The sequence below is a fragment of the Thermomyces lanuginosus genome, assembly GCF_041956635.1.
Source record: "Thermomyces lanuginosus strain ATCC 200065 unplaced genomic scaffold VTN49scaffold_32, whole genome shotgun sequence".
Lineage (NCBI taxonomy): Eukaryota > Fungi > Ascomycota > Eurotiomycetes > Eurotiales > Trichocomaceae > Thermomyces > Thermomyces lanuginosus.
The window spans coordinates 459,943-486,218 of NW_027192366.1; the positions used below are offsets into that span (position 1 = coordinate 459,943).

The window sequence follows — 26,276 nt, forward strand, 5'->3', positions numbered from 1 at the left end:
GAACCGGCCAGCTCACCAAGATCCCAGTGCCCCAGTCGCCTCCGGCCGGCCGCTCTCATGGCTGGACTAGGCGGAATACGGTCCTCCGTGCTCGGATCTATTTCCAGGTCCTTAGGTGGACGAAGCTGCTGCTGCTGCTGCTGTTCGTGGTGGGAGATTTCCGGATTATTAATCATTTGCAGTACCTTAGTCACTGCTGGATTTGCGAATCCCCGGCCTTAATAATCCAGGCCGAGCGCGGCTAATAATCCTGAAAATTTACCGGATGGACCGGTTTGGTTTGGAGTTGGGTCTTGGGCCCTGCTCGCGATGGAGAAGACACCGATGCAGAAGTACCTAGCTCAACTAAAGAGGAGATCCCGTGGGTCAGTGGTGGTGCAGTATTTGGGAGATGCAGAACAACCATCGCTGCATTGCGTCCTAACTGCTCCATGCCCATGCATCGTTCGCTTCGAGGCATCGAGAGCATCAGCAAACGCCTTCCTCATGCAAATTCCTACTCTCGGTGCATGTGCTTGGAACGATCGATGTGACGGATTTAAACATTCCTGATTAGTCATGGTAATGACCTGGATCCTCTTGGTCCACCGCTCTCCATCCGTGACGTTCAGGCTAGCAAGTGTCAAAGACAGGGTGACGGTGGCAACAAGTCCGAGGGCCCCAGAAGGGGAACCCTTCGATCTTGCTGGACCGTGACGACACGGGCGTGTGGATAACTCTATGTAAGCTGCTTACTCAACTGCAATACGTTCGAGAGTAAATCCCACTCGGCTGGGGCAGGGCAATTCAGAAAGAGGCCGAATCTCCCGCAAAGTCCGATCGGACGGCATGAGAGTATAAAAGTTATTTGTCTCCTCCGCGTGGAAGCCATGGAATGGGATTTCATTGCTCTCGTAACCTGACGTGCAAAGAGTCAGAATCCTCAAGCCCCACTACTGTTTTCATAGACTTTTCCAACTCCGCTGCAGCTCTTAATACACCGAGCCCTCCGTCCCAACAATCGCCTTTCTCTTTGACTCCCCTTCCCCTCCCATTCTCTCCCTCTCTTTTTCTCTTCCCCGGCTTGGAGTAGGACTTGTTTGCTGTCCAGTGTCATCATGTCCACCTACATCATTCATACCGAGGAGGGCCAGAATCCTGGGTGAGTCTGCTCCCGCATTGGTTACATCACTGGTACCTACCACGCCGACCGCGGGGTTTGGCTGGCAAGCTCCCCCGCCTGCGCAACGAGCTCCGCGACGGCGGTGAGGCATCGCGAAACGATGGAATCGATAGATGGCTGTAAAATGAGAGAAGAAAATCAAATCACTGCCCAGCGCAGCTTCTTCAATGATCAAGTGCACGCAGCTGACCGTGGATCACTGCAGCTCGACTGAACTCAAGGATGACACCGTCATCGTCGTCCTGGGCGCCTCGGGTGACCTTGCCAAGAAGAAGACGGTATGGCGACGAACCTCGTGGCGACGGACTTTAGCATGCTAATAATACTGGTGCTGCAGTTCCCAGCGCTGTTCGGTTTGGTAGGTTTCGCGGCTCCCCAATCGAGGGGAGGAGAAGCGCTGATGCCCCGCCCAGTACCGCAACAAATTCCTCCCTAAAGATGTTAAGATTGTCGGCTATGCCCGGACAAAGATGGACCACGCAGAGTTTCTGCGACGAGTCAAGTCGTACATCAAAGTGCCCACCAAAGAGATCGAGGAGCAGCTGGAGCAATTCTGCAAAATCTGCTCGTACATCTCCGGCCAGTACGACGAGGATGAGTCCTTCATCAACCTCAACCGACACCTGGAGGAACTCGAACAGGGCCAAAAGGAGTATAATCGCGTCTTCTACATGGCCCTGCCTCCCAGCGTTTTCATTCCCGTATCGGAACAATTGAAGAAGAACTGCTACCCCAAGAAGGGCAATGCCCGGATTATCGTACGTTCTGTCGTCGCCGCATTCCAAACATAGCAGGAATAACACGATCTTTTTGTGCAGGTTGAGAAGCCGTTCGGCAAGGATCTTCAGAGCTCGCGGGAGCTGCAAAAAGCTCTGGAGCCGAACTGGAAGGAGGAGGAGATCTACCGAATTGACCACTACCTGGGTAAGGAGATGGTTAAGAACATCCTCATTCTCCGGTTCGGAAACGAGTTTTTCAATGCCACGTGGAACCGTCATCACATCGACAATGTGCAGGTTCGTACTTTCGACGCTTGACGCTGCGATATTCATTGCTGACGGCAAATAAAAGATTACATTCAAGGAACCATTCGGTACTGAGGGCCGAGGCGGTTACTTTGATGAGTTTGGCATCATCCGCGATGTCATGCAGAACCGTACGTTCCGGGTCCGCGAAGAGCGAGTTGTCCTCCAACTGACAGAATGTAGATCTGCTGCAAGTTTTGACATTACTTGCCATGGAGCGCCCTATTTCGTTCTCCGCCGAAGACATTCGTGACGAAAAGGTAACAACTTGATCCGCCGTCCTTCTTGTGTTGGCCACTGCTGACGCGCGCAGGTTCGCGTTCTTCGAGGCATGGACCCCATTGAACCCAAGAATGTCATCATTGGCCAATACGGCCGTTCGCTCGATGGCACCAAGCCTGCCTACAAGGAAGATGAGACTGTCCCCAAGGACTCTCGCTGCGCGACCTTCTGTGCCTTGGTTGCCTACATCAAGAACGAGCGATGGGACGGCGTTCCTTGGATTTTGAAGGCTGGCAAGGGTAGGATTCCACTTTGGATTTGATTCTGATCATCCACTGGACTAACGACGCACAGCACTCAACGAGCAAAAGACGGAGATCCGCATCCAATTCAAGGACGTGACCTCAGGCATCTTTAAGGACATCCCACGCAATGAGCTGGTCATTCGCGTGCAACCGAATGAGTCCGTCTATATCAAGATGAACTCGAAACTGCCCGGTCTTTCGATGCAGACGGTCGTGACCGAACTTGATCTGACATACCGCCGTCGTTTCTCCGACCTCAAGATCCCCGAGGCATACGAGTCTCTCATTCTGGACGCTCTCAAGGGCGACCACTCGAACTTTGTCCGGGACGACGAGCTGGATGCCAGCTGGAGGATTTTTACGCCGCTGCTGCATTACCTAGACGAGAACAAAGAGATTATTCCCATGGAATACCCATATGGTAAGTCGTCACTGATTCAAGACACGTGATTCACTCGCTAACGCATTGGCAGGCTCACGAGGCCCGGCAGTCCTGGATGACTTTACCTCATCGTTCGGCTACAAGTTCAGTGATGCGGCAGGGTATCAGTGGCCGGTTCACGCCGCTCCCAACCGGCTGTAGAATAAAGTACGGGATGACACGATTGTAATGCGAGCTTGATGGCTGGTTTGTTTATAAAACGTGCTGGGTTTTGATCGGCGCATAGTATCATGAATCCGTTTGGTCTGATGCAGGGTGTGTGGGGAGATGATGATTGGTATGCCCCCCATGATGGGAATTGCGGCGACACGCGAATATGTTTCTACATGCATTTCTATGACAACGTTATTCCTCTTTTTCCTTGAACTAATTCAAAAACTCCACATGGTTTCCTGATGGTATCCTGTTGCCATTGCCAACATCAGTCCCGTCGGGACCTGAATTGATCAGATACCCTCCCTCTTCAATCCGACGAATTATGTATGGTTCATCATTGTAGACTAGGCAATAGATTTGTCGCTCGACAAAGGCAGTGCTCCATCCCTAACCGGTTCGTTCCTATGCATGCCTGTCGCAGAAACAGGGAACGCGTCAATCATTCCCCAGGTCGACCTTGGGATTAGGGCAAGGCCCTCGACGAAGTTTGCTTCATTTGATCCTAAGACAAACAATGCAAAGTAACTCAGGAGCAACGTTATCCACAACTTGAAGTATAACTGTACTTATAAGCTCCTCGCCGGATCGGCCCACGATCCAGCAGCAATCTGGGATTGCTCCCCAATTTCGGCAACAGCGCGTCCTAACCTTCACCGCCTTCCAAAACCATCGCGCTAATGACGAAGCCACGCTGCCGCAAGTGTTTCAATCATTGATAAACGGACCTCCTTTTCTTTCCTGCAGGGAGGGTGAGGCAAAAACAACGGAGCTGTAATGATACTACGCATCGGGACGGACGGATAGCATTTTGGGCGGCGGAGTCAAGGAGTAACTCGGCCAATTATCCCCATTGTAAAGTCTTCTGCTGCTATCTCGCTGGGACAAAGATGCGCGCCGCATCTTGGACGGGGACCCCGTCGATCAAGGGTCGCTCTGAGTCGACTCGCATGGCCCTGTTGACATGTAGTTTGGCTGGAATACAGTAAGTTCCATCTCATTTACAGATACATTTCCGTGGTGTGGACAGAGAGAGAAACAAACACCAAGCAAAAGCGTTGTTGGTGTGTGTGCATGCGCTGATCGGTCTCAGGATAACATGGGGTCTTGAAATGTCATGTCAGTGTTCCTTCGTGTCGCTTCGTGATGCCTTTCCGATTCAGCTCTGTGCTAATTAGATTAAACCGCAGATTGTACACCTTATCTCCTCCAGCTCGGATTGACCAAGTCGCGCACGTCGTTAGTATGGGTCGCCGGGCCTCTGTCCGGCCTGATCATGCAACCGATCGTCGGTGTGATCGCGGACCGCTCACGATCGAGATGGGGACGGCGTCGGCCGTTCATGATCGGTGGTTCCATTGTGGTTGCGATGTGTTTGCTGTTGCTGGGCTGGACCACGGAGGTGGTTAGTTATTTTGTCCACGACCCGGAGACTGTAAGCCGTCAATCCTGCTTTGTTCTGTCGGATACCGGGTCTGACGGCCGCATTTAGAGGAAAAGAGCAGTTATCGTCGTGGCGGTCCTTAGCATTTATCTTCTCGACTTTGCCATTAATGTGGGTAAGTATTGACTCGCTGTTGTTTAGTTGACGAACGTCTGACTTTGCAGTACAATCATGTTCTCGAAGCTTGATCGTCGATACACTTCCGATTTCTCAACAACAGCTTGGAAACGCATGGGGTAAGATTTGCTTGCTTGGGCGAATAGGACGCGGTTAACGTTGGCAGCCACCCGAATGCTGGCCATCGGCACACTAGTCAGCTACACTGTTGGTTCCATTGATATGGTGTCGACGTTTGGAACTCGATTCGGTGATACCCAGTTCAAGCAGATGACCGTGATGTCTTCGATTTCGTTGCTGGTTTCAGTGTTCACCACGTCGTATGCCGTTAAGGAGCGGGTTCTGGTGTCTGCTAGGTAGGATTTGACCTTGTTATAGGAGATTGTGTTCATTTCTGATGATGCGCGACAGAGGCGGAGAGAAAGCTGGTCCGCTTCAAGTCTTGTCCCAACTGTATAGGACGGCGATGGAACTGCCACCTCGGATCCAGGCTATCTGCTGGGTGCAATTTTGGGCATGGATTGGTTCGTTATCTGATCCAAAGAAAAATTCCCGTGCATGCTAACAAAAGTAGGCTGGTTTCCATTCCTGTTCTACAGCACCACGTGGGTCGGAGAGACCTACTTCCGGTACGAGAACCCAGAGTCAATGACTCAGTCAGGCGACACCCTGGGAGATGTTGGCCGGATGGGCAGTCTTTCACTCGTTATTTTCTCGATCATCACGTTTGCTAGTTCCGTCCTACTGCCATTCTTTGTTCGTTCCCCTGATAGCAAAAAACCACCCTTCACACCACGGCCACCGCCTGGCGTCGCGGCCATACTGGGCCGTATCCGAAAGAGTCGGCCTGATTTGACGACTACGTGGATTTTTTCGCATTTCATGTTCGCTGTCACTATGATCTTCGCTCCCTGGGCGCGGTCAGTGCGGTTTGCGACTTTTCTGGTCTCGATTTGTGGTGTGCCGTGGGCGATCACGGGTTGGGCGCCGTTCGCATTTATGGGAGTGGAAATCAATCGTCTCGCGCAGGAGCCACCCGGTGGGTCAAAGCCGACAGCGGCGATGATCACGTCGACTAGCTTCCGGACGCATGGCTACCGGCCCGTGAACCAGATCGACCGAGACGTGGAGATGCTGGACGTGCTGCGGGTCAACCATCGGGATGGTGACTCGAGCGACGACGAGTCGACGTCTGGTGACAACAGCGGGGCGTCGACCGGGGAGCTGGCTGGCATCTACCTCGGCGTGCTCAATGTGTACACGACATTGCCACAGTTTGTCGGCACGTTCCTCAGCTGGATTGTGTTCAGCCTGCTGGAGCCGGCGCATCCTGATCCTCACTCGGGCGGCACCGGCGTCGACCCAACACAAGATGCCGACAATGGCTGGATGAACCTGAACACGGAGGGGCCCAATGCGATCGCTGTGTGTCTGTTTATCGGCGCATTGAGCGCGTTGGTTGCGGTCGAGGCCACGAGACGGTTCGCGAAGCTGCGATGATCATTTGCACAGGTACTTTGTACGACGGGCGATGATTCGGCGGACGGTCTTTTCACTTTGCGACTTTGGGTGCATTAGGTTTTTTTTTGCAGGGGCATTTTCACGCGGTAGATTCTAGGTCTACGCCTTTTGTATTACCACTCTTTTTTCGTTTCGAATACTGCAACCTCTATTATTAATAATCAATTGTGCAAAAATGATGTCATTCCTAGGCGCAGAGTTCGGCAATCGGCTATACTATGGGGACCTTGCATGATCTCATAAGACGCTCAAGCATATATAAACAATGATATAATCGGTGAAATGATCAAAACAAACGATCAAATCAATACAACTACACGATAGCAAGAGCAAGACCGATTCACAAAAGGACAAAAATGGCTCACCGTATCCTCGTCGTCCTCACCTCCCAATCCACCATTCCCAAGAGCGGCAAAGAAACCGGCTGGTACCTGGTAAGAAAACTCCCAGCTACCAAGCAAACGAAACCCCCCCAAACTAACAGCAAGGTCCGGAAAACATAGCCCGAGTTTGCCCACCCCTGGGAAGTCTTCCATAAAGCCGGTGCCTCTATCACCGTTGCATCCCCTGCCGGCGGCCAAGCACCTATCGACCCGGGCAGCGTCAGCTTCTCCGAGTCCCAGAATGACTCTAGCTCCCTTGAGTTTTACCGCAACCAGAGCGATCTCTGGAAGAAGACGCAGCGGGTGGGCGATCTAGTTGACAAGGTTGGAGAGTTTGATGCTATTTTTTACGTTGGCGGGCATGGACGTAAGTTACTATATAAACATACCCCTAGTCTATCTAACCCTAACTTTTTTAGCCTACCACACTAGTGTGTGTGTGTGTGCACAGATGCTGACAATGTGTTTTAGCGATGTTTGATTTGGTGACGGATCCCGCTTCTCTGGCTTTGATTCAATCGTTTGCTTCCGCCCGCAAGCCCGTCGCGGCGGTGTGTCATGGTCCTGTTGCGTTGTTGAATGCCACCACCCCGTCTGGGGAGCGGCTTCTGCGAGATGCCACCGTGACGGCGTTCTCGAATGTGGAGGAGGAGCAGGTCAAGATGGCGGAGTTGATGCCTTTCTTGCTCGAGAGTGAGCTCAAGAAGATCTCCGGCCTGAACTTTGTCAAGGCAGATCAGCCGTGGGGGGAGAAGGTGGTTGTGTCCAAGGCTTATAGCTTGGGTGGTCCCGTAGTGACGGGACAGAATCCTGCGAGTGCGAAGGGGGTGGCCGAGGCGTTGTTGAAGGAGCTGGGTGTGAATGCTTGAGTTTGTTCACATCTAAATCTAACTATTATTAGGCGTATGGACTTGACTATCTACTTTTGATGTACGTAATGTACAAAGAGTCCTAGGTCAACTGCCTAGATCAGCTGCCACCATCTCTGTAACTACCCGAATGCCCTCTTCCTCGGTACGCTTGGCTTCGGCCGGATCATCATCACCTACAACCCGCTGGTCCAGTGCTAACTTCGTCTGTCCGAGCGCGTAGATCTGTTCCTCAATTGTGTCGCGGGTGACAAGTCGAATGACCTCAACGGGGCGTGTCTGACCGACGCGATGTGCTCGGTTCTCCGCCTGCACGTCCTCTTGCGGGTTGAAGCTCGAGTCGAAGATAATGACTTTGTTGGCGCAGGCGAGGTTGATCCCCGCGCCGCCGGCTTTTGTCGAGAGCATGAACACGGGCACGTCTCGCTGCTCGTAAAACGCGTCCAAGATCGACTGCCGGTCTTCGACACTGGTTCGCCCGTCGAGCCGGAAAAATCGCATTTGAAGCGTCTCGAGTACGTACTCCAGAATGTCCATCACCAGCGTAAACTGGGAGAAGATGAGGGTGCGATCCCCGGCGTCACGGAATTGCTTTAGCAGTTCGGCCAGCTTCGCGACCTTGCCGGAATCCATCCACTCCTCTTCTCGGAGAGCAAACTTGCCTAGCGACTTCGGGTTATTCACGCAGAGCGTGTGGCATTCGAAGTCGTTGTAGAGCTGCAACTCCTCGAAGATTATGTTTGGGTCCGACTTTGCCCACTGCTCCTCCCGCAGGCAGGCCTTCGCCATCCGGCTGAGGATCTGGTCCGTGTACAGACGTCGCTTTAGGAGCGGGTGGATGGCTGCTTGTCTCAGCTTCATTAGAATATGTGCCGATTTTGTGCCCGTCCTTTTTCCTGCCGCCCGATCCGCAAGCAGCTTCCTGACCTCTTCCTTCTCTTGCTCGTATATCTCGCGCTGTGTAGGATTAAGCTGGCAGTATTCGACACGAGAGATCTTTGGTGGCAAGTCAATCACCTGGTGCTTCTTGCGACGCAGCACAAATGGCGCCAGCATCGATCGCGCCCGCGAGATCCGTTGCGCCGACAGCAGTAACGTCGAGTGCGATGTCGTTGTATTAGACTCCTCCGTCGACCCAACACCCGTGTCCTCCACCGCCTTGCCCTTGTAAGCAAAAATGTACTGCAAATCCTCCCGATGTTCATCAAACACCTCCGGCAGCAAAAACCCCAGCAGCGACACCAGTTCCTGCAGGTTGTTCTGGAGCGGCGTGCCGGTCAGAAGCAGCCGGAACTGTGCCGGGATCCGGACCAGTTTCTCGTACAGCTTCGACTCGTGATTCTTGAGCACGTGGCCCTCGTCGTAGACACACACGCAAAAGTTCAAACTTCGGAGAAACCGCGCGTCGTCGCGAGACTTGGCCACGGTGTACGTCGTGATCACGACATTGAACTGCTCTCGATTGCTCTCGATCGTTTCGCGTAGCTGCGCCCGTTCATGCTGCTTCGCGTAGTACGGCATCACCTCCAGCGTCGGGCAGAATTTTTGGAACTCCCGTAGCCAATTCTCCAGCGTCGACGACGGCACAATCACGAGATGCGGGCCCTTGACGCCGATTTCGTACAGATGTGCCAGGAACGCAATCACCTGGCATGTCTTCCCCAAACCCATGTCATCAGCGAGAATACAACTAAGTCCTTTGTCGAACATTAATGACAACCAATTGATCCCGACAATCTGGTAGTCTTTCATCGTGAGCGTGTTGCTCATGATCGACGGTTGGGAGATAAATTTTGGCTTGCGGCCTTTTGCGCGCCCAATGGCATCGCCATCGTCGTCCGTAGCCGGCGTGCCGATCCCAGAGTCGTGGTCGAGAGACACGAGTTCGAACTCAGCATCTTTCTTGCCGAAGATGTCCACTCCCCATTTCTTCATCTCTTCTGCCAGCGGCTTCCCGAGCTCTTCGCAGCGCGCGACAAGTGCATCAACGGCCTCGTAGCCTCGCCACATTTCGATGCATTTGTCGGCGATCTTGTCGCCAATGGGCTTGACTCTTGCTCTTCGGCTGTTCTTTGCAGTAGATGCCTCTTCCCCCATGACCTCGCGCACCGCATCCATCGACGAAAATGGGCGATTCGCGATGATTGTCGCGGCAGCCTGCTCCGATGTGGCTGCCAGATCTGCCAGTTCCGCCGCACTGCAGCGATTGATGAACTGGAGGACCTGGGTTTCGACATCCTTTGGAGCCGACGCCTGCACCCGCGAGTCAGACTCGACAGCACTGTCCTCGTCGTCCGACGAGAGTATCTGTCGCTGAGGCTTCTTGATCAGCCTGCCGCGAGGAGTCGCAGACCGAGATGTGTTCGATGAAGGAGGAGGAGAAGGCTGCTTCTTCGTCCCACGGATGAGACGTCTCTTGGGCTTGGAGTCCTCCGGCGAAGCCCTCTCCTGGGTGCGCTGGATGTTCGAAAACTTGTCAAAGATGGTCTCGCGTGCTTTAATCTGCTGCTTTGCCGCAGGCGCCGCTGCCACCGGACGCTTGACAGGACGAGTCAGCTCATCCTCCGAGGAAGTCTCCGCATCCTGCATGCGGCCGAGATATGACACTGTCATCGAGCGATTGCCACCATTCTGGATGAGAGCATCTAGGATGGACTGGATGGATTTATTCGGAAAAACGGCCGAGATCCCCTGAACTTTCTTCCTGGTGTTAGGATCGTCTATATCATCCAATGAGGTGATCTTCACATCAACAGGCCTAGCCCGTGACGATGTATCTTGTCGAGGCTTCTTTGCCGGTGCGTTGCGGTCGGCGGCACCGTCATTTGGCCGCTTGGGCGGATTCTGCCCCGGGTTGTAGACAGCTGCAGATGTAATCTCTTTGAATCTATTAAGCGGATTTGTGCTGTTTTTCACTGGTGACTCTAAAACTCTCTCGGGACTCCTTTTCGCAAAGGTCGCAGGCTTGATATCGGTCGAGTGGTCATCGGGCTCATCGTCATCCGATGATCCTCCCCGATAGAGTGGGCCCTCCTCCACATCGTCATCTTCATCATCGTCCTCAATCGGCGCCCGCTTTACGGGACGCGCCTGCGGCGGACGGAACTGCGTACCAGGTGGCGCCAAAAGCTTCGACAAGATCCCACCACCTGACAACGGCTTCGACTGTTGCTGCTGCTGCATGGGAGACGACGACGGTACAACCGGCGATGACGCAGCAACTTGAACTACAGTGCTGCCATTATTATTATTTTGGTCGATGATCTGCGTGGGCTGGGTAGTATATCGCTGGGTAAGCGGCGTAGCCTGGACCTGAGTCTGGGTAGAAGTTGTTTTGTCATGCGGAACGAGTACCGTGGCCACCGTCTCGTAGTCTCCATGATCCCCAGCGTCTTCTTCCCGATCATCCTCTTTTGCGCCGTGACCAGCAGCGGCTAATGGTAGCGTCGCGTCCATGTCATCGCGACTGGGGGTACCTGGAACAGTTTCCTCCATGACAAACAGTCGGTCCGGTGGCGATCCGGGTAGGTTCTTTTACTATGAAACACTCATATCCATGGATTGTGACGGCGAGGGCAAAACTGGCCGGCGATAGACTGCCGGAGAGTAAAATGCGGTGTTCTATCGCGGTGAATCAACAATCAACCACGAGTAGAGATAATCCGCGTAATTTTTTCTTTAGCGCGCGTTTCGTTGGCGTCGATTGAAAACTTATTGTCCAATCACATCGCGAAAGCTGTGCTTCTCCGCGTTTTGGGATCGTAAGCCAGCCGTAATTCCAAACCTTTGGGACGGGGCAATCAACCACCCTTCGTTCGATGTGAGGATCAGATGAATCTCTTCAAACATGGATGAAAGATTAAAGTTATATACAGTACAAGGTGCGGTCGTAACTTTCCATGCCGAACAAACGTATCATCACATCTAATATTATACAAAATTCAAATCACCGTTTGACTCTCTTCGGATCAGGCTGCTCCTGCTCGTCATCACTGATCTCTGCGTAAATGGGCTTCGGCTGTGTCTTCTGCCAAGCCCTGGTGAAGATGGGCTCCTTCTCAGCCTTCTCAGCATACTTGAGGAGTGCCTCACGTGGATCCTCGTCGCGCATGGAGCTGAGCGGCACATTCTCACGGATGTGCTTCTCATCCGGCTGCGACTTGGCAAACGGGGTTTGGGCAGGGAGGTGTGGCCGGCGCGGATCGCGCGGTCGCCCTGAAGCAGTGAGGCCCACGGTCGGGTGCCGTGCGGACCAGGTGGCATCTGCCGGATGCGGGACGCCGTTGGGCCCCACGACGACTGAATCGCCAGAGAAGCCCAGAGAGATGTCCGTCGTGAGGTTTGGGTCGTCGTCGACGTGCCGCCGCTTGGGCGCTTTGGACATGACGAGGACCGCACCCTTGCTCGACATGTTTGGGTTGTACAGCACATGGGTCTCGCCGTTGGCGGAGCCAGTGAGGATTTGGTTCAGCTTCTCGTGCCACGAGACAGTAATAAGCGGCGATCCTGGAGTCACCGGGGTGACCAGCTCCGGCTTCAAAGTGGCCGGGTTGAGGATGTGAAGATGGCCCGTCCCGGAGCCGGTAATGACGTTAGCAGACGTTGGCGAGAACTTGATGTTGGATGTCGGGTAATGGTCGGAGATTGATGGGTGCGACACCGTCGTAATGGGCTGCTTGAACTTGCGCGTATCCCAGAGCTTAATGGTGTCATCACCGCCTTTGGTCACCACAAGTCTACCATCCCCGCTGATGTCAAGCCCGCTCGTCCACGTATCTCGTGCATGGGCATCGTGAATTTCCGCAGCCGGGCGTCGGAACGGTCCGTTGCCACTCCACATGATTAAACTGCCATCAAGAGCTGCCGCAACGAGCACGTTCGGGCCTCCTTGCTTGGGGGTCGCCCAAGCAAGGGCGGTCATCCTCGTCCTCCCGGCTGAACCCGCAGCGCGAGACTTGTGGACGATGACCTCCTTTTGGCACCGACCGTTGTTGACGTCCCATATTCGTACCGTGCTATCCGTTCCGGCCGTGGCACAGTAATGGTAATCCGTCGGGCACCATGCTGCCGACGTAACCTCCGAAATATGACCCTTCGTATTATGCATATCGCGCAAATACATGTCCCCTTTGACGAACTCCGTAAGCACCTCTCCATCGCGGTCCAAAATCCGTGGCTGTGGTGTCGCTGGGACGACGATCATCTGGCTCGGGGAAAGCGGGCAAAACTCGACATAGTTGACCGGCTGCGCCTCCTGCGTCGACGAGCGCTTCCTTGCAGTGGGATCCACCGACTTGAACGCCCGTATCGTGGACGGTGTCATTGATGCAAAGTCATGGAATTTCAGACTGCAGTCCGTCGACCCCGACACCAAGCGAGCACCGGAGGCATCGACGGTCAGCGTCGTGACTGCGCGCTCGTGTGTCTTGATGACCATCTCGTGCGACACTGGGAACTCGTCCTCGTCATCTTCCGAGTCATCATCGTCATCGTCATCGTCGTCGCTGTCATCTTTCCTCCTTGGTTCCTGTTCGACTGGTCGCGCTGATGACGACGACTCCTGTTCTGCTGTTGTAGTTTCTTCCTCTTTGTCCTCCGCGGATTTGGTGGCGGACTCCTCCGGAGTCTTTGCTTTTATTTCGGTTCGCTTTGTCCGATTGATTTGCTCGTTAACATCATGTTTGGGCTGCTGCTTGCCGAAGCTGGTAGGGAAGAACTTCTTGAATGTCTCCTCATCAAAATTAAAATTGTCCATCTTGAGTAGCTTGGGTCAGAGCGGATACACTGACCTGTGAGGTTGAGCGTTGGAGGAGAGTTTGCGATGTTTGTATGGAGTTGGCCACCGATAAGATTCATCACGTGATGATAAGGATAGTTACTAGTGGATGGTTCATATCCTTGTCACTCCACATCCTAGTGTTTGAACTGGGCTTTGTGCTGCTCGTCTCCTCAATGTTGAGAACAACAGCTAATTAGGATCGTTTCCTGAGTCTATAAATTATCTTTTTTGGTTAGATATATAAATACATCCTCCAGCTCAAGTCTCTTTTGCAGCTTCGGCAGGTTTGCTGAGCTCTCCGCCAAAAAGCTCCCTAGCTTCTTGCTCGCGTCGCTCACGTTCAAGTTTTCGTTTCTTGGCCGCGCGTTCTCGATCGCTCTCCGACATGCCTTCTCCCCGCTTCTGCCCACCACCGGGCGAAGCAGGGTCCAGCTTGAGAATCTGATGGCATTGATACACTTTTTTAGCTATTCCCTTGAGCCGCTTGCGGGCTTCTGGGTCGGATGACATCGGAGCATACGACTCCAGTAACTTTGCACAGTCCGCAAGGGTAGTCAGGAGCTTCATACGGATCATCGCCAATGGGTTCTTGGGATCCGCGTCCCCGCTTTCGACCACGGGCCCGATCTTGATATCTAGATAGTACTGCGCGAGCGGTCTGTCCGCGAGGAACAGTGCCGCAAGCCAGATTTGGGAGGGGGTGTAGAAGAAGTATGCATCGGTTACCTGCGCCGCCGTCTTTAGAATCTCCCGCGCTTTGCCATGTGCGATGGAGATGCGGTTTGTGATGGAGGTCTGTGGGTCAGTAGGCGAGGCTGGAGGAATAGCGTGGAGGTCTCTCTTGAGGCTCTCTGGAGTTTGACCCATATGATGCGGGTTTGGCTTGCCGTTGCCCTGGGCAATCGCCTGTAGCTCCATTATCCCACCCTCGAGTCCCCGGAAGGGATGGCGGACGTCAAAGGTAAAGCGGAGGCCTTGCGTTAAAGTAAACTCAGGCGCAATAACTTCCTCCGGTGCCTTGACCCCGGGTACGCCGCTGGCAAAATCCTTCAAGGACATGTAGTAATTATCCGTTTTTGTCGCGAGAAACAATGCACACGGCATGATAGATTTCGGATGGTATACCATAACCGAGTTTGTCAGATAAAATCGTCGCAGGTATTGAATTGCCGTTGCCTTTTTTCCCTCGTCCAAACCAATTTCGGCTCGGCCCCATGGTGAGTCATTTCCAATCGCTACAAAAGATCTATCGTGGATCCGGACTCAACTCACCCGAACCATTGTTGGCAACGGCGGCTTATACGTATCCCCCAACTCCAGCGTTTGCTCGCAGTAATATCGCACAAACTCTGCTTCCTCCTCCGGCGTCAGACATTTCACGTCCTGGTCGAGGATTGCGTCGGTTTTTCCTTCCGCATCGCTCGTCGGGTTCGGCGTGGCGTTGCCGCTGCCACTCGTCGGTGACGTAGTATCGGGGGAGGTATTAGCTGTACGATGCTGGGCGGCAGCCTCACGAGCGCGTTTCTGGGCAGCGCGGATCCGTTCGCTGGCGACTTTGTTGGTTGTCGCTCGCATGGAAGCGAGCGAGTCGCGTGTGAACGACCAGAGGCGGAACTGCGTAGAGGAACGGTAGATGTCGTCTTCGATCATGTTGGCTCAAATCGGTCGGGATGCGAGGGAGGTGTTTTGAGTCGGAGGAGTTTCCGCAGTATAAAGCAGAGGTTGGATTCAGCCGATGAATGGCATTGTCAAATCTCGAAAATGCACTTCTCGTCTCGACCAGTTGCGACAGCTTCCGGGATCGCGCTCTAGTTAAGGCACATTTCTAGAGCGGATTTAGCTTGGCCTAAGCTTTTCGATGGGCCTATCCGCCAACTGGCTTTACAAGTAACTACAGCTTGTAAAAGCATCTACGAGAAACCGGAATTTCAGGCAAATACGTCAAATAGCAATCCAAACTACCGAAAATGCGTCCCATTCGATGTTTCAAAGATGCCATTCCTGACCCAAATGCGTCATCCCAGTGTAGATGGCCCCAATTGTACACACCCGAATCAAACCATCGCAATCATGAACGGGAAATTAGTAAAAAAAGACATGATCCCAAGTTCGCCAGGCACCGTCACGCTCATCAACCAAGAAGAGTAGTATAACGTAACTCCAATGCAAAGGTCATAACTCCGTCAGAAATCCTCATGGCTCGCCCAAGAGAAACGCCGTGATATCGCCCACGTAAGCATCCTCTAGTTGGTAATCCTGACCGTCGCGCCGATCAATGCCGACGTGCTTGAATGCATCAACGACGCGCTCTACGTCGAAGCCCATGCTGCAGAACCGATCAACAAGGTCCTTGTTGTATCCGTCGTACCTGTTATGGAGTCAGACCAGGTGGTCCAGCGAAACCAACCACGGGGAAACATACGCAGCCAGAGCGTCCCGTGCTTCTTTTTCCTTGGCCTTCTTTGCCTGTTCCTTAATCGAGGCATCGGTCACACCTCCGCTGCCCTCTGCAATCGTCTTGTCAGGGGCCCCTGCATACTTGATAGCCCATTGGCGCGCTACACGCTCAAACTCCTTGGGTCGTTTCAGGAGCATCTCGGCGACCTCTGCATCCTGGGGATCCTTGGGTTCCGGTGTGCAGAGGAGAGACTGCAGGGAAAGGAGTGCCGACTTGATAGTCAGAACGGGCGACCATGCTGTCGAAAGTGTGTCTAGGCAGATGTAGCCCTGGAAATTGACGTCAATCTATAATTCTCCACACCAATCGTCCAGACAATTGCACGCACCGTCTGACTGCTCACGTTGGGATGCCAGATTTTCGTCTGGAACCGCATGTTGGGCGGTCGGAACGGGTATTCCTGAGGAATACGAATGTCCACATAGTAGGTACCTCCTTCGTACGGCGTGCCCGGAGGACCGGGGAAAGAGCCTCGAAGGTGCGTGAGATCTTCGTCGTCGTCAACTGTCTCTGCAGTTACTTGAGAATGCGGATCGGCGCGAATGTCCGCAATCTCCTTGGCGATGCGGCGGTTGCGATTCGCAGCCATGGCGACAAGGTTTTCACTGTAAATCGCTGACGCTCTGAAAGTGACGTGGAACTTTATATCAAAATTGGATGACACTTGGAGGGGTATGTATGACTAGGTTGCGGATCCGCTTAGCGGCCTGGTGGCTGTTTAGGCTGCAGTGCGCCTCGAGGGACCGGGTTGGTCAGGCAGCAGACGAAGCAATATGCAAATCGTTAGCAACTAAGATTGAGTCTGGTCCCTGATTGAAGTTTTCAGCCGCAGAGGAGCGGGGACGAGGTTCGTCCAGTTGTAGATCTTCCCCGATTCAACTAGTTGTAGTACTGAAAGACAATGAAAGCTCGGAGGTTTAAGTCACAACGAGAGACAGGAAACAGAAGTCGATAGAAGATGTCTGGAAAGATTCCAGTGAGTCAGTCAATGAACGGCTCGATTGTGGTCGAAAATTCCACAATAGAGCCCTGAACTGCGAGGCTGACTCGACTGTTCGACGTCGAATGAGTTGGCATTGGCATGCTTCTAATCACGTGATGTTATCAGGTGCTGGATGATTAGTCAGCGCAGGTCCGATGGCGACAGCTCCAGCTGCCTGAGCATCGGCGTCATCCATATCTATTTGAGTTCCTTTCACATCGTCCATTTTTTGCTGCAGAGCAACGCCTGGTTGCTTTTGTACTTTTTATTACTTCTGATTTCGCTCCCTTCGCCAACATGGTACGTGTGCATGTCGCTGTACATCAAGAGCCTTACTGACGAATCGCAGGGTAATCAGCAGTCTCAACCCAGCAAAGGAGACGGGCGCGATGACGCCAAAAAGGTTTGTTTTGGTGCCGGCATTGGGGCCGTCGGTGGGCTAATATAGCGCCGTTGAGCAGAAGGACAAGCCCAAGTATGAGCCGCCGCCGCAACCCACAACCCGCGTCGGACGCAAGAAGCGCAAGCAGGCCGGACCCAATGCCGCAGCGAAGCTTCCTACGATATTGCCGAACTCAAGATGTAAACTAAGATACTTGCGAATGCAACGGGTGCTTGACCATCTGATTCTGGAGGAGGAATATGTCGAGAACCAAGAGCGAATCCGAAAGGCCAAGGCGCAGCAGAACGTGCAGCCCTCCGCGACGGACGACCTGGAAGCAGCAGATCGGAACGCGGACGAGCGGAGTCGAGTGGATGACATGCGAGGCAGCCCGATGGGGGTGGGTAACCTGGAGGAGATGATCGACGACGACCATGCGATCGTGTCGAGCGCCACCGGACCCGAGTACTACGTGTCGATTATGTCCTTTGTTGATAAGGATCTACTGGAGCCGGGCGCCAGTGTGCTTCTGCATCACAAGACGGTGTCGGTGGTCGGTGTGCTGACCGACGATACCGATCCTCTGGTGTCGGTGATGAAGTTGGACAAGGCACCAACAGAGTCATACGCGGACATTGGAGGACTGGAGACACAGATTCAAGAGGTTCGCGAAGCGGTCGAGTTGCCGCTTCTCCATCCAGAACTCTACGAGGAGATGGGTATCAAGCCTCCTAAGGGTGTCATCCTCTACGGTAGCCCAGGAACGGGCAAGACGCTGCTGGCGAAGGCGGTGGCGAACCAGACGAGCGCGACGTTCCTGCGCATTGTCGGTAGCGAGCTGATTCAAAAGTACCTGGGTGACGGGCCACGACTCGTGCGGCAGATCTTCCAGGTCGCAGCCGAGCACGCGCCGTCGATTGTGTTCATCGACGAAATCGACGCCATCGGCACGAAGCGTTACGACTCGACCTCGGGCGGTGAGCGGGAAGTCCAACGAACCATGCTGGAGCTTCTCAACCAATTGGACGGCTTCGACGACCGCGGCGACGTTAAGGTCATCATGGCGACCAACAAGATTGAGTCACTTGACCCGGCGCTGATCCGGCCAGGACGGATCGACCGAAAGATTCTCTTCGAGAACCCTGACCGTAAGTCCTCTCCTTTCCTTACCAGACAAACAAAAATCTCTCTAACACAGTACACCCGCAGAAAATACCAAGAAGAAGATTTTCACCCTCCACACCTCCAAAATGTCCCTCGCCGACGACGTCGACCTGGACGAGTTCATCAACCAAAAGGACGACCTCTCCGGCGCCGATATCAAGGCCATCTGCTCCGAGGCGGGTCTGCTCGCCCTGCGCGAGCGGCGCATGCGCGTTCAGATGGATGATTTCAGGGCCGCGAGGGAACGAGTCCTCAAGACGAAGATGGAGAATGAGCCGGAGGGGTTGTACTTGTAAATCTAGGTGTTTTGCTTTTTCTTCCGTTGGTAGTTCATCCTAGACGAAATGAGTACTTTTTATGATCTAAGCGATGGAGTAAATATGTAGTTGTGGATTTGATGTCCGACATTCGCGTTCTACTGGTTCCCCTCCCTCCCCATTGTAGTCATTCATCCATCATGGTTTGAAGGAAGAACAGGGTGTTTGAGTCATCCCAGACATTATTCTCATTCAACAAGTCATCATCATAAGCAACAAAACAAAGTAAACAATAACCCTAGTCTATAAACAAGCAATTCCAAGAAGCCAATTAGAGAAGCAAAAAGTAATCCATCTTTTTTTTTTTTTCTTTCTTTTCTTTTTTTCTGCTGTTCAACTCTATATGCAGATGCAAGCCCCAACGAGTAATAAAAAGTTCAACACTTTTTCTTAGACGGCACCGGCCTGAATCATCTTCTTGCGCAAGTACTCCTTGTACTCGCCGATTGTGCCGTCCCATCGTCGGATGGTCTTGTTCTCGCAGACCATGATATCCTTGGCGATCTTGTCGAGGAGTCTGTCACAAGCAAGTTAGCTGAATTTTTTGGAAAAAGAAAGGGAACGGGAGAACATACCGGAAGTCGTGCGACACGACAACAACACCACCGTTGAAGGCGTTGATGGCGTTGGCCAAGCTGTCGATCGTCGGAATATCCAGACCGTTGGTAGGCTCGTCGAGCAGCAACATGTTCGGACCCTCGATGGCGAGCAGTGCGAAGACGATGCGGCTCTTCTGGCCCTCGGACAGCGTGCCCATGAGCGCCGTCTGCGCCTCACCCGACAAACCGTAGCGGCCCAGCTGCTGACGCCAGTACTGCACGTCCTGGCTCTTGTGGCCAAACTTCTGCATGACAAACTCCAGCGCCGACTTGGTCAGATCCAGCTGTTCGGCCGAGTGCTGGCTGTACAGGCCCAGCTTCAGGTGAGTGTGCCGGGTGATAGTGCCGCTGGTTGGGTTAAGCTTGCCCGTCATCAGGCGCAGCAGGGTCGACTTGCCGACACCATTGGGGCCGACGAGCGCCGTACGCGAGTCCATGTCAACACCAAAGTCCAGGTTCTCATACAGCATGTCCTCCGGATTGCCTGTGTACGAGAAGCTCACGTTGTCAAACGACAACACCGGCGGCGGCAGCTTCTCGACATCGGCGAAACGGAAGTTGAACACCTTGTCCGGAATAACGGGCTGGATAAAACCTTCGGCCTCCATCTTGTCGAGGATCTTTTGCCGCGACTTGGCCTGACGCACCAAGTTCGCATAGGTACCGGCCGACGCGATGAATTTCTTGATGTGGGCAATCTCCTCCTGTTGCTTGTGGTACGCCTTCATCTGGTTCGTCTCCTGCTCATGGCGGGTCTTGACGTACGAGTCGTAGTTACCACCGTAGTACGTCAGCTTCTTGTGGCGCATGTCAATCATGTTCGTGCACACGCCGTTCAAGAAGTCCTGCGAGTGCGAGACCAGAACCAGTGTGCGATCCCACTTCTTGAGGTACTCCTCCAGCCAGACGCAGGCTTCCAGATCCAAGTGGGCGGTGGGATCGTCCAGAAGCAGCAGAGACGGCTTGACGAACAGGGCCTTGCCCAACGCAACTCGCATCCGCCAGCCACCAGACATGTCCTTTGTCTTCTTGTGAATGGTCTTCTTGTCAAACCCGAGACCATGCAAAATAAGAGCCGCCCGGGACTGGAAGGTCGAAGGATCCATTTGATCAATGCGCTAGTCACAGTCAGTCAACAGTCCGATAGTCACGCCGGTTGACGGAGACGACTCACCTCATACAAGTCTTCCAAAACAGGGCTCTCGGGGCCTTCCTTCTCGAGAATCTCCTCTGCCTGCTTTTCCAATCGCTCCATTTCCATCTCCGCCTCCTTGACGACCCAGTCAAGGGCGCCAAGTTCGCTTGGTGCCGCACCCTCATTCAGCAGGTAGATATCGATATGCTCCGGAATCGGGAACTCGCGCGCGTCGATGGCCTTGAGGAGGGTCGACTTGCCACAACCGTTTTCGCCCAGCAGGCCGTAGCGGCGGCCGTAGTTGAGCTCGAGTGTAGAGTCATTGAACAGGACCTTGCCGTGGAACACCAGCGACGCCGACGTGATCTTGACGTCGCGGGATGACTCCATCGACGCGAGCACACCGGTCGTCACACGGTTGGACAAGCCAAACTTGTCCATCTGCTGCGTCATCTGCTCAACCTCCTTCATCTTGGAGCTGCTAGTCGCGGGCTCATCGCCGGGGACGCCGGAGTCCTTATCGCCGTCCTGCAGCTGCTCCTGCGGCTCCTGCTGTCCCTGCTCCTGCTGCTGCTGGGCGGCCTTCTTTGCTTCTCGCTTCGCAGCGAGTCTCGAGCCGGGCTTCTTCTTATCGCCACCTTCGGCGGCACGCTTGGCCTGACGGGCAGCCTTGGATGCAGACACCATTTTGTCGATAGATAGATTCAGTGCACAGATAAGAAAGACTAGGATAGAGAAAGCGTGGCGTCAGAGGTAAAGGACGCTGTTTGTACCGAACTAGAGGATTCTCTTTGGCTGAGTTGGCTTATCGATTAGAACAAACCGTGCACAGAAAAAAAAAAAATCGTCGAAAAAAGCCCCTCCGCTCTATCAAACAACACGGCAAGGCTCTCTAAAAGCAGCTAGAAACAGGGTATCCGTGAGAACAAGGGTGGAAGAAAAGAAAGAAGAGACACAATAGAAATGACACCAGTCTCCGGCCTGATGAAAGACCGAGGTTGAATTTACCCAGACACGCAGTCAGAGGGGAAAACACAGCTTCAAATATCAACCTTTTGGAGGTGATGTGAAGGCGGACTGGCGATGATTGTGGGGAGTCTCTTCTGCACAGGGTTGCCTCAGGCTCGCAACTTCTGGCCGAATTTTCATACAGTGGGGCTAATAGTCCACTTTGAGGGCCGTGATTGGTGGCATACGTCATGCCAAGACGAATTCCACACGTTGAGGGTGGCGAGAGGCCTGAGGCATCAAAGAACAACGTCTATTTACGGAAAGCCAGGTGCTGAAGATCTGCACCGACATTCTTTCTATTCCGAAGTCTGTAGAGTACCACGGAATCAATGTCCAACTTTCTATCTCTATACTCATTCGATTGGTCCTTCGTGTCTTCATCGGAATCAATCGCGTCATAAACATGCAACTTATAGCCGCTCACTGATCTCCTCTAGAAAGTTCATCCCTTCGGGAGTCAAATACATCCCGCTGGGCACAATGACCTGGCCCCGTCGGATGATCACCTGCGGTTCGTCTCGAAATGATGCAGAGGACGGCGTAGCCATTTTGCCCTCATGTCCGGTGCCCACCTCCTCGTCTGCGGGGGATCGCCGTAGTGCCTGGCCGACTTGCTCTGGCGTCCACCAATAAATGGGGAACCGGCGCTGGATATTGTTAATGACTAGCCCGACAGCGATCATCAGGACCGATCCCAAGAGCACCATTGGGACCAGCCACCAGCCCAGAGGAACGTATTCATTATTGACGACGGCCAGGAGCGCCGTCGCACCCGCCGGCGGGTGGACGGTCTTGGTCAATGCCATCACAGCTGTGGCAATGGCACAGGACAGAGCACCGCCGATATAGCGGATCGATGCATAATGTGGGCTCAGCTCAAATAATTTGCGGATCCCAACGCCAATGGCGCTGGAGAATACTTGGCTCAAAACGGTATTCCGCGGCTGCGCCAACGGCGAGTCTATGGCGTAGAAGTTCAGCACCGCTGCTGCTCCCTAACCCGGTCGTTCTGTTAGCACTTTCCTCGATCATTCCCTACTTCGCCATCGACTGCCACTCACAAAACTCGCGACAGTGATGGGTGCATCATGCTCCTGGAAAACCGGCACATGCTTCGTCACCAGTTCAATGATCAGTAGGCCGACGAAGATGCCAACAAAGGCCCAGAATGTGATGACCAGGTTCCCGACACTCTTCTGTGGCTGTGTGCGATGACCGAGAAAATGCGCTACAGGATACGGTATCCATCTCCACGGCGGCCGCGGAATGAAGGGATTCAAGTAACGATCAATATCAAACGTCCATGTAGCCGGGTCTGACAACGACCACATGGGGGAGGGCTATGGTGAGGGGTGCGGGAGGAAATGTCAGTTCCTAGGACGGGAGCCCTCTTGTATGCTTTCAATCCGATCGTGCAGAGAAGTCTGAACTCGACAGTGAGGCAATCCACGATGGCACAATGGCTTCAATCACCGGCAATTCGAGCTATACGGCCTTTGCGAGGACTCATCATGTACCAAATGTTCTGAAGAACACAAGAAGAACGAGAAAGATGGGCTTTGGAGATATTGGGGGTAAAAAAGCGCCGGGAAATCGGAATCTTTTGCTCATCTTCAAACCGGATTCCGACCAAAGCACCCATATGCGATTCTCTCTCGTGTCAGTTCATCTCCGCGGACCTTTATGTTTCTGCGAGGGATCCAGTCCCGTTCGGAACGCCCTGAATGGGGCTGACTGACGCCATCATTTGTCTATTTTCCGAAAAAAGTGGCCTTTTTCCGCCGATCGGAGCCAAGACTTAAAAAATTCCATTGTTAGTTTAGCTCCCTTTGGAACCCGTTCGAACTAGAGATTATGTAATCAGGGCTTCCTTTCCCATGGTTCTTGGGCCCTGGCTAGTGGCGTTCATCTCTCACCATGTGGTCGGGCTCCCGTCAGATAAGGTTAATCGGTCGCGCAACGGATTCGACCTGTCCGGCAGCCAGCCGGATGGGAGTCGGGAGACACGTGACAGCTGCTGATACGGAATTCTCTTGTTTGATCGAGAGATCGCAGCTACTTCATTCTCTCCATTTTACCAGTAGGGGGTCGTGCTACGAGAACGGGTTAACACAGCTTCTTCAAAGACTAAGCAATGAAGAAATGTGCAGCCTTGCCTTGACTCTGCCAGATATGAACACTTGGTTCCCAGCTAAAGTCTTGGAAGTAGACCGTTTCTCCTGCTCAAATATCATACATCCAGCGTCCTCCCCTGCTTCGAGCTCTCCTTGATCAACTCAATCAGCCGAATAACTTGGCTGGCCTCTGTGCCACTGGCAGGAAGCTCGCTTTCTCCGGCCAATGCCTGCGCCAGGACTCGGTAGTATTCCACCCACGTGGGCGCTTCCGTGGGCACGATTTCTGTAGAAGGCAGGTCCTCTTTGATCGTTGTGAGAGTACCTAAGCGGGAGCATGTTAGGAGTCGCTCATACAGCAAAAATGAAGAATGGAAAAAGCTCACCATATCGATCGACCGATTCCTGACCATAATGATCGTCACCGGGTCGCAAACCAGCCTTCAACTGATCCTCTTGGATGTCGAGGTGGTACTTCTTGTAGCTGCCCTTATCACCGCGGATCCAGAAACGCAACTGCTTCTCCTCCGGGCTGACCACGGCACACTTTGCTGTGACGAGCAGGCCATTGGTGTAGTGGAGCAGGACGGTGAACGAGTCCTCGAAGTTGGTGACGTTGTTCTCCCGTTGCGACCCGAGGAATCCCGTCACGCGCGCCGGTAGGCCAAACAGATGCACCACCTGGTCCAACAAATGTGTTCCCAAGTCGTAAATGGCACCACCGGCGGGTATCATCTTGTATTTCCAGGACTCGGCATCAGGAATCTCCGGCCGATGGCGGTCGAAATGGGTCTCGAACTCGACGATTCGACCCAGAGCGCCGCTCTTGATCAACTTGGAAGCCGTGACGTAGTCGGAATCCCAACGTCGATCTGTACACAGCCAGTTCTGTTAATCATCCCCATCCGTATCGTTCCGAGCCGCGGAGAAAGAAACGCACTTTGGTAGACGGCCAGGAGCTTGCCCTGTTGCTTGGCCAATGCCACGAGCTCCTCAGCCTCCTTGTGGGTAGGAGTGAACGGCTTCTCGACAACCACTAGACGCAGCGGGTGACTCCGTCAGTATCCAGTCTCGGCAAAGCTTTTGTGATTTATCATACCATGCTTGCCAGCTTGCAAAGACAGCTTTGTCAAATCATAGTGCGAGTCCGGAGCCGTGGTGACGACGACGACATCCACGTCCGGGTCCTTGACCAGATCATCGGCGGAGCGGTATGCCTTGATGCCCGGATGATCCTTCTCCGCGTCATTGCCCGGCTGCGGATTTCGTTGCACAATGGCATAGAGCTTGAAGTCCGGCACGGCGGTGATGAAGGGGATGTGAAAGATTTTGGCGCTGAAGCCGTAGCCGATGACGCCGACGTTCCACGTTCTCGCCATGATGAGGGGGTTCCGAGGAGATATGTGATCAGTCGGGCAGTCAGTCTAGGAGTGCCAGCAGGCGTTATTTCTACTTCCTTTTTCCACCCTCGCGCTGTCTTCTACGAGGCGGGGCATCGGAGTGGGGTGATCCGTGATCTTGATCTTGATGTTGCAGCTGACAAATCCCGGGGTCTTTGGAGCTTTTGAGCTTGCATTTACTGGAGTTGCACATTTCATGGTACAGGGATCAGAAAACTCAATGCAAGCATCAGACTCGGCCGAGTCAATCAAGCTTACTCGTAAGCATATCGGGCCGGTTCCAGTGCTTTTGGCCCGGTCCCGGCTGCCATAGATTATCAAATCAATCCTTCTTTGCTTGCTAGGCAAAAGAGTTAACGGTCCTCGAAAGGGTCCCAGTACGGAGTACACTCATCCGACCAAGATCTAACCAGGGAGCATGACCTCATGAGTCATAGAACTGAAAGGCGCAATGGAACAAATCACCCAGACAGTTCGGAAAAAAGCCACATCTATTTCCATGACAAGGGAGAGGTCTGTGGATGGAACCTTGTCCATTGCCATGAGAAGCACGGGATTCTATTTGGCATCTATAATGATCCCACGATTCCCATGAGGGTTGATTCCCATGCTGAAGGGAACATGCACGGCAGTGAAAGGCACGCGGCGGTGTAGCCGGTCTTCCGGTTGATCGGCGCTTGAGTTTCATTCTCCCTCATGCAGTCGTCCTCTCGAATCTCTTCTCGATTGGCCTTCGTCATCAGCAACTTCAACGGTGGAATATCCGTCCATTCAAGTTAGACTTCGGCTCAACCCAAGAATCGCCGGAGAAGACGCCGAAGCCGTTCAAGGTTCATTACGAAAATGCTCAGCGCCACGCGAGCTGTCAAAACTCGGGCTGTACAGGGGCTCTCACAATGCGCCGGTGAACTTGTCAACGATTCCTGAGGTGAAGAAGATCGTTGCGTCACTTGCACAACAAGATCAAGGTGTTTGATTTGTTTGTCTCTTGCTGCGCCACATTTTGCAGATCAATTCCCATTCTAGGAATTTTTCGAAACTGATGTGGCTTTGCAGATGGCTGAGCATCCTATCTTTATCCGCGGCTTGGGCTCCAGTCAGCTCAACAGTGGACACGGGAATATCTGGGAAGCTCGTATTGAAGGATTGGCATGGCTTACGAGTCGTAGCCCCTCTAAAGCAAGGCCTACAATCTTCGAGAGTGTTGTAGAATCCCTTGGGACTGCATATGAATCCCGGTCCGAGGCCAACGCGCCTAGAGTTTCATTTCTGCAGCAGACGAAGTGGCCCAC

The 26,276-nt window shown here is 53.4% G+C and overlaps 12 protein-coding genes across 12 annotated transcripts; 5 read left to right on the forward strand and 7 right to left on the reverse strand.

Moving 5' to 3' along the window:
* Window positions 1-1,097: 1,097 nt before the first annotated feature.
* VTN49DRAFT_4934 (uncharacterized protein) lies at window positions 1,098-3,297 on the forward strand (the record flags this gene model as incomplete). The annotated part of the gene is made up of 10 exons (XM_069412935.1): window positions 1,098-1,141; window positions 1,368-1,440; window positions 1,500-1,520; window positions 1,576-1,920; window positions 1,981-2,178; window positions 2,234-2,318; window positions 2,371-2,447; window positions 2,501-2,708; window positions 2,764-3,135; window positions 3,188-3,297. 10 exons carry the CDS (start codon window positions 1,098-1,100, stop codon window positions 3,295-3,297), a joined length of 1,533 nt encoding a protein of 510 aa, XP_069266853.1.
* Window positions 3,298-4,199: 902 nt separating this feature from the next.
* On the forward strand, window positions 4,200-6,370 carry VTN49DRAFT_4935 (uncharacterized protein; the record flags this gene model as incomplete). The annotated part of the gene is made up of 8 exons (XM_069412936.1): window positions 4,200-4,294; window positions 4,403-4,428; window positions 4,500-4,744; window positions 4,802-4,868; window positions 4,918-4,989; window positions 5,037-5,226; window positions 5,282-5,394; window positions 5,445-6,370. 8 exons carry the CDS (start codon window positions 4,200-4,202, stop codon window positions 6,368-6,370), a joined length of 1,734 nt encoding a protein of 577 aa, XP_069266854.1.
* A 377-nt stretch (window positions 6,371-6,747) lies between these two features.
* Window positions 6,748-7,643, forward strand: VTN49DRAFT_4936 (uncharacterized protein; the record flags this gene model as incomplete). Its single annotated transcript, XM_069412937.1, has 3 exons — window positions 6,748-6,825; window positions 6,895-7,141; window positions 7,246-7,643. The coding sequence occupies 3 exons, from the start codon at window positions 6,748-6,750 to the stop codon at window positions 7,641-7,643; spliced, it is 723 nt and encodes a 240-aa protein (XP_069266855.1).
* An 87-nt stretch (window positions 7,644-7,730) lies between these two features.
* VTN49DRAFT_4937 (uncharacterized protein) lies at window positions 7,731-11,138 on the reverse strand (the record flags this gene model as incomplete). Its single annotated transcript, XM_069412938.1, has 1 exon — window positions 7,731-11,138. The coding sequence occupies one exon, from the start codon at window positions 11,136-11,138 to the stop codon at window positions 7,731-7,733; it is 3,408 nt and encodes a 1,135-aa protein (XP_069266856.1).
* A 451-nt stretch (window positions 11,139-11,589) lies between these two features.
* On the reverse strand, window positions 11,590-13,398 carry VTN49DRAFT_4938 (uncharacterized protein; the record flags this gene model as incomplete). The annotated part of the gene is made up of 1 exon (XM_069412939.1): window positions 11,590-13,398. One exon carries the CDS (start codon window positions 13,396-13,398, stop codon window positions 11,590-11,592), a length of 1,809 nt encoding a protein of 602 aa, XP_069266857.1.
* Window positions 13,399-13,680: 282 nt separating this feature from the next.
* VTN49DRAFT_4939 (uncharacterized protein) lies at window positions 13,681-15,072 on the reverse strand (the record flags this gene model as incomplete). The annotated part of the gene is made up of 2 exons (XM_069412940.1): window positions 13,681-14,598; window positions 14,695-15,072. The coding sequence occupies 2 exons, from the start codon at window positions 15,070-15,072 to the stop codon at window positions 13,681-13,683; spliced, it is 1,296 nt and encodes a 431-aa protein (XP_069266858.1).
* An 85-nt stretch (window positions 15,073-15,157) lies between these two features.
* On the forward strand, window positions 15,158-15,570 carry VTN49DRAFT_4940 (uncharacterized protein; the record flags this gene model as incomplete). Its single annotated transcript, XM_069412942.1, has 2 exons — window positions 15,158-15,233; window positions 15,320-15,570. The coding sequence occupies 2 exons, from the start codon at window positions 15,158-15,160 to the stop codon at window positions 15,568-15,570; spliced, it is 327 nt and encodes a 108-aa protein (XP_069266859.1).
* A 45-nt stretch (window positions 15,571-15,615) lies between these two features.
* Window positions 15,616-16,469, reverse strand: VTN49DRAFT_4941 (uncharacterized protein; the record flags this gene model as incomplete). The annotated part of the gene is made up of 3 exons (XM_069412943.1): window positions 15,616-15,790; window positions 15,845-16,149; window positions 16,209-16,469. 3 exons carry the CDS (start codon window positions 16,467-16,469, stop codon window positions 15,616-15,618), a joined length of 741 nt encoding a protein of 246 aa, XP_069266860.1.
* A 690-nt stretch (window positions 16,470-17,159) lies between these two features.
* On the forward strand, window positions 17,160-18,704 carry VTN49DRAFT_4942 (uncharacterized protein; the record flags this gene model as incomplete). Its single annotated transcript, XM_069412944.1, has 4 exons — window positions 17,160-17,162; window positions 17,212-17,265; window positions 17,324-18,392; window positions 18,454-18,704. The coding sequence occupies 4 exons, from the start codon at window positions 17,160-17,162 to the stop codon at window positions 18,702-18,704; spliced, it is 1,377 nt and encodes a 458-aa protein (XP_069266861.1).
* Window positions 18,705-19,115: 411 nt separating this feature from the next.
* On the reverse strand, window positions 19,116-21,146 carry VTN49DRAFT_4943 (uncharacterized protein; the record flags this gene model as incomplete). Its single annotated transcript, XM_069412945.1, has 3 exons — window positions 19,116-19,242; window positions 19,301-20,442; window positions 20,499-21,146. The coding sequence occupies 3 exons, from the start codon at window positions 21,144-21,146 to the stop codon at window positions 19,116-19,118; spliced, it is 1,917 nt and encodes a 638-aa protein (XP_069266862.1).
* A 734-nt stretch (window positions 21,147-21,880) lies between these two features.
* VTN49DRAFT_4944 (uncharacterized protein) lies at window positions 21,881-22,801 on the reverse strand (the record flags this gene model as incomplete). The annotated part of the gene is made up of 2 exons (XM_069412946.1): window positions 21,881-22,465; window positions 22,532-22,801. 2 exons carry the CDS (start codon window positions 22,799-22,801, stop codon window positions 21,881-21,883), a joined length of 855 nt encoding a protein of 284 aa, XP_069266863.1.
* An 899-nt stretch (window positions 22,802-23,700) lies between these two features.
* On the reverse strand, window positions 23,701-24,963 carry VTN49DRAFT_4945 (uncharacterized protein; the record flags this gene model as incomplete). The annotated part of the gene is made up of 4 exons (XM_069412947.1): window positions 23,701-23,909; window positions 23,971-24,456; window positions 24,525-24,620; window positions 24,684-24,963. 4 exons carry the CDS (start codon window positions 24,961-24,963, stop codon window positions 23,701-23,703), a joined length of 1,071 nt encoding a protein of 356 aa, XP_069266864.1.
* Window positions 24,964-26,276: the final 1,313 nt, after the last annotated feature.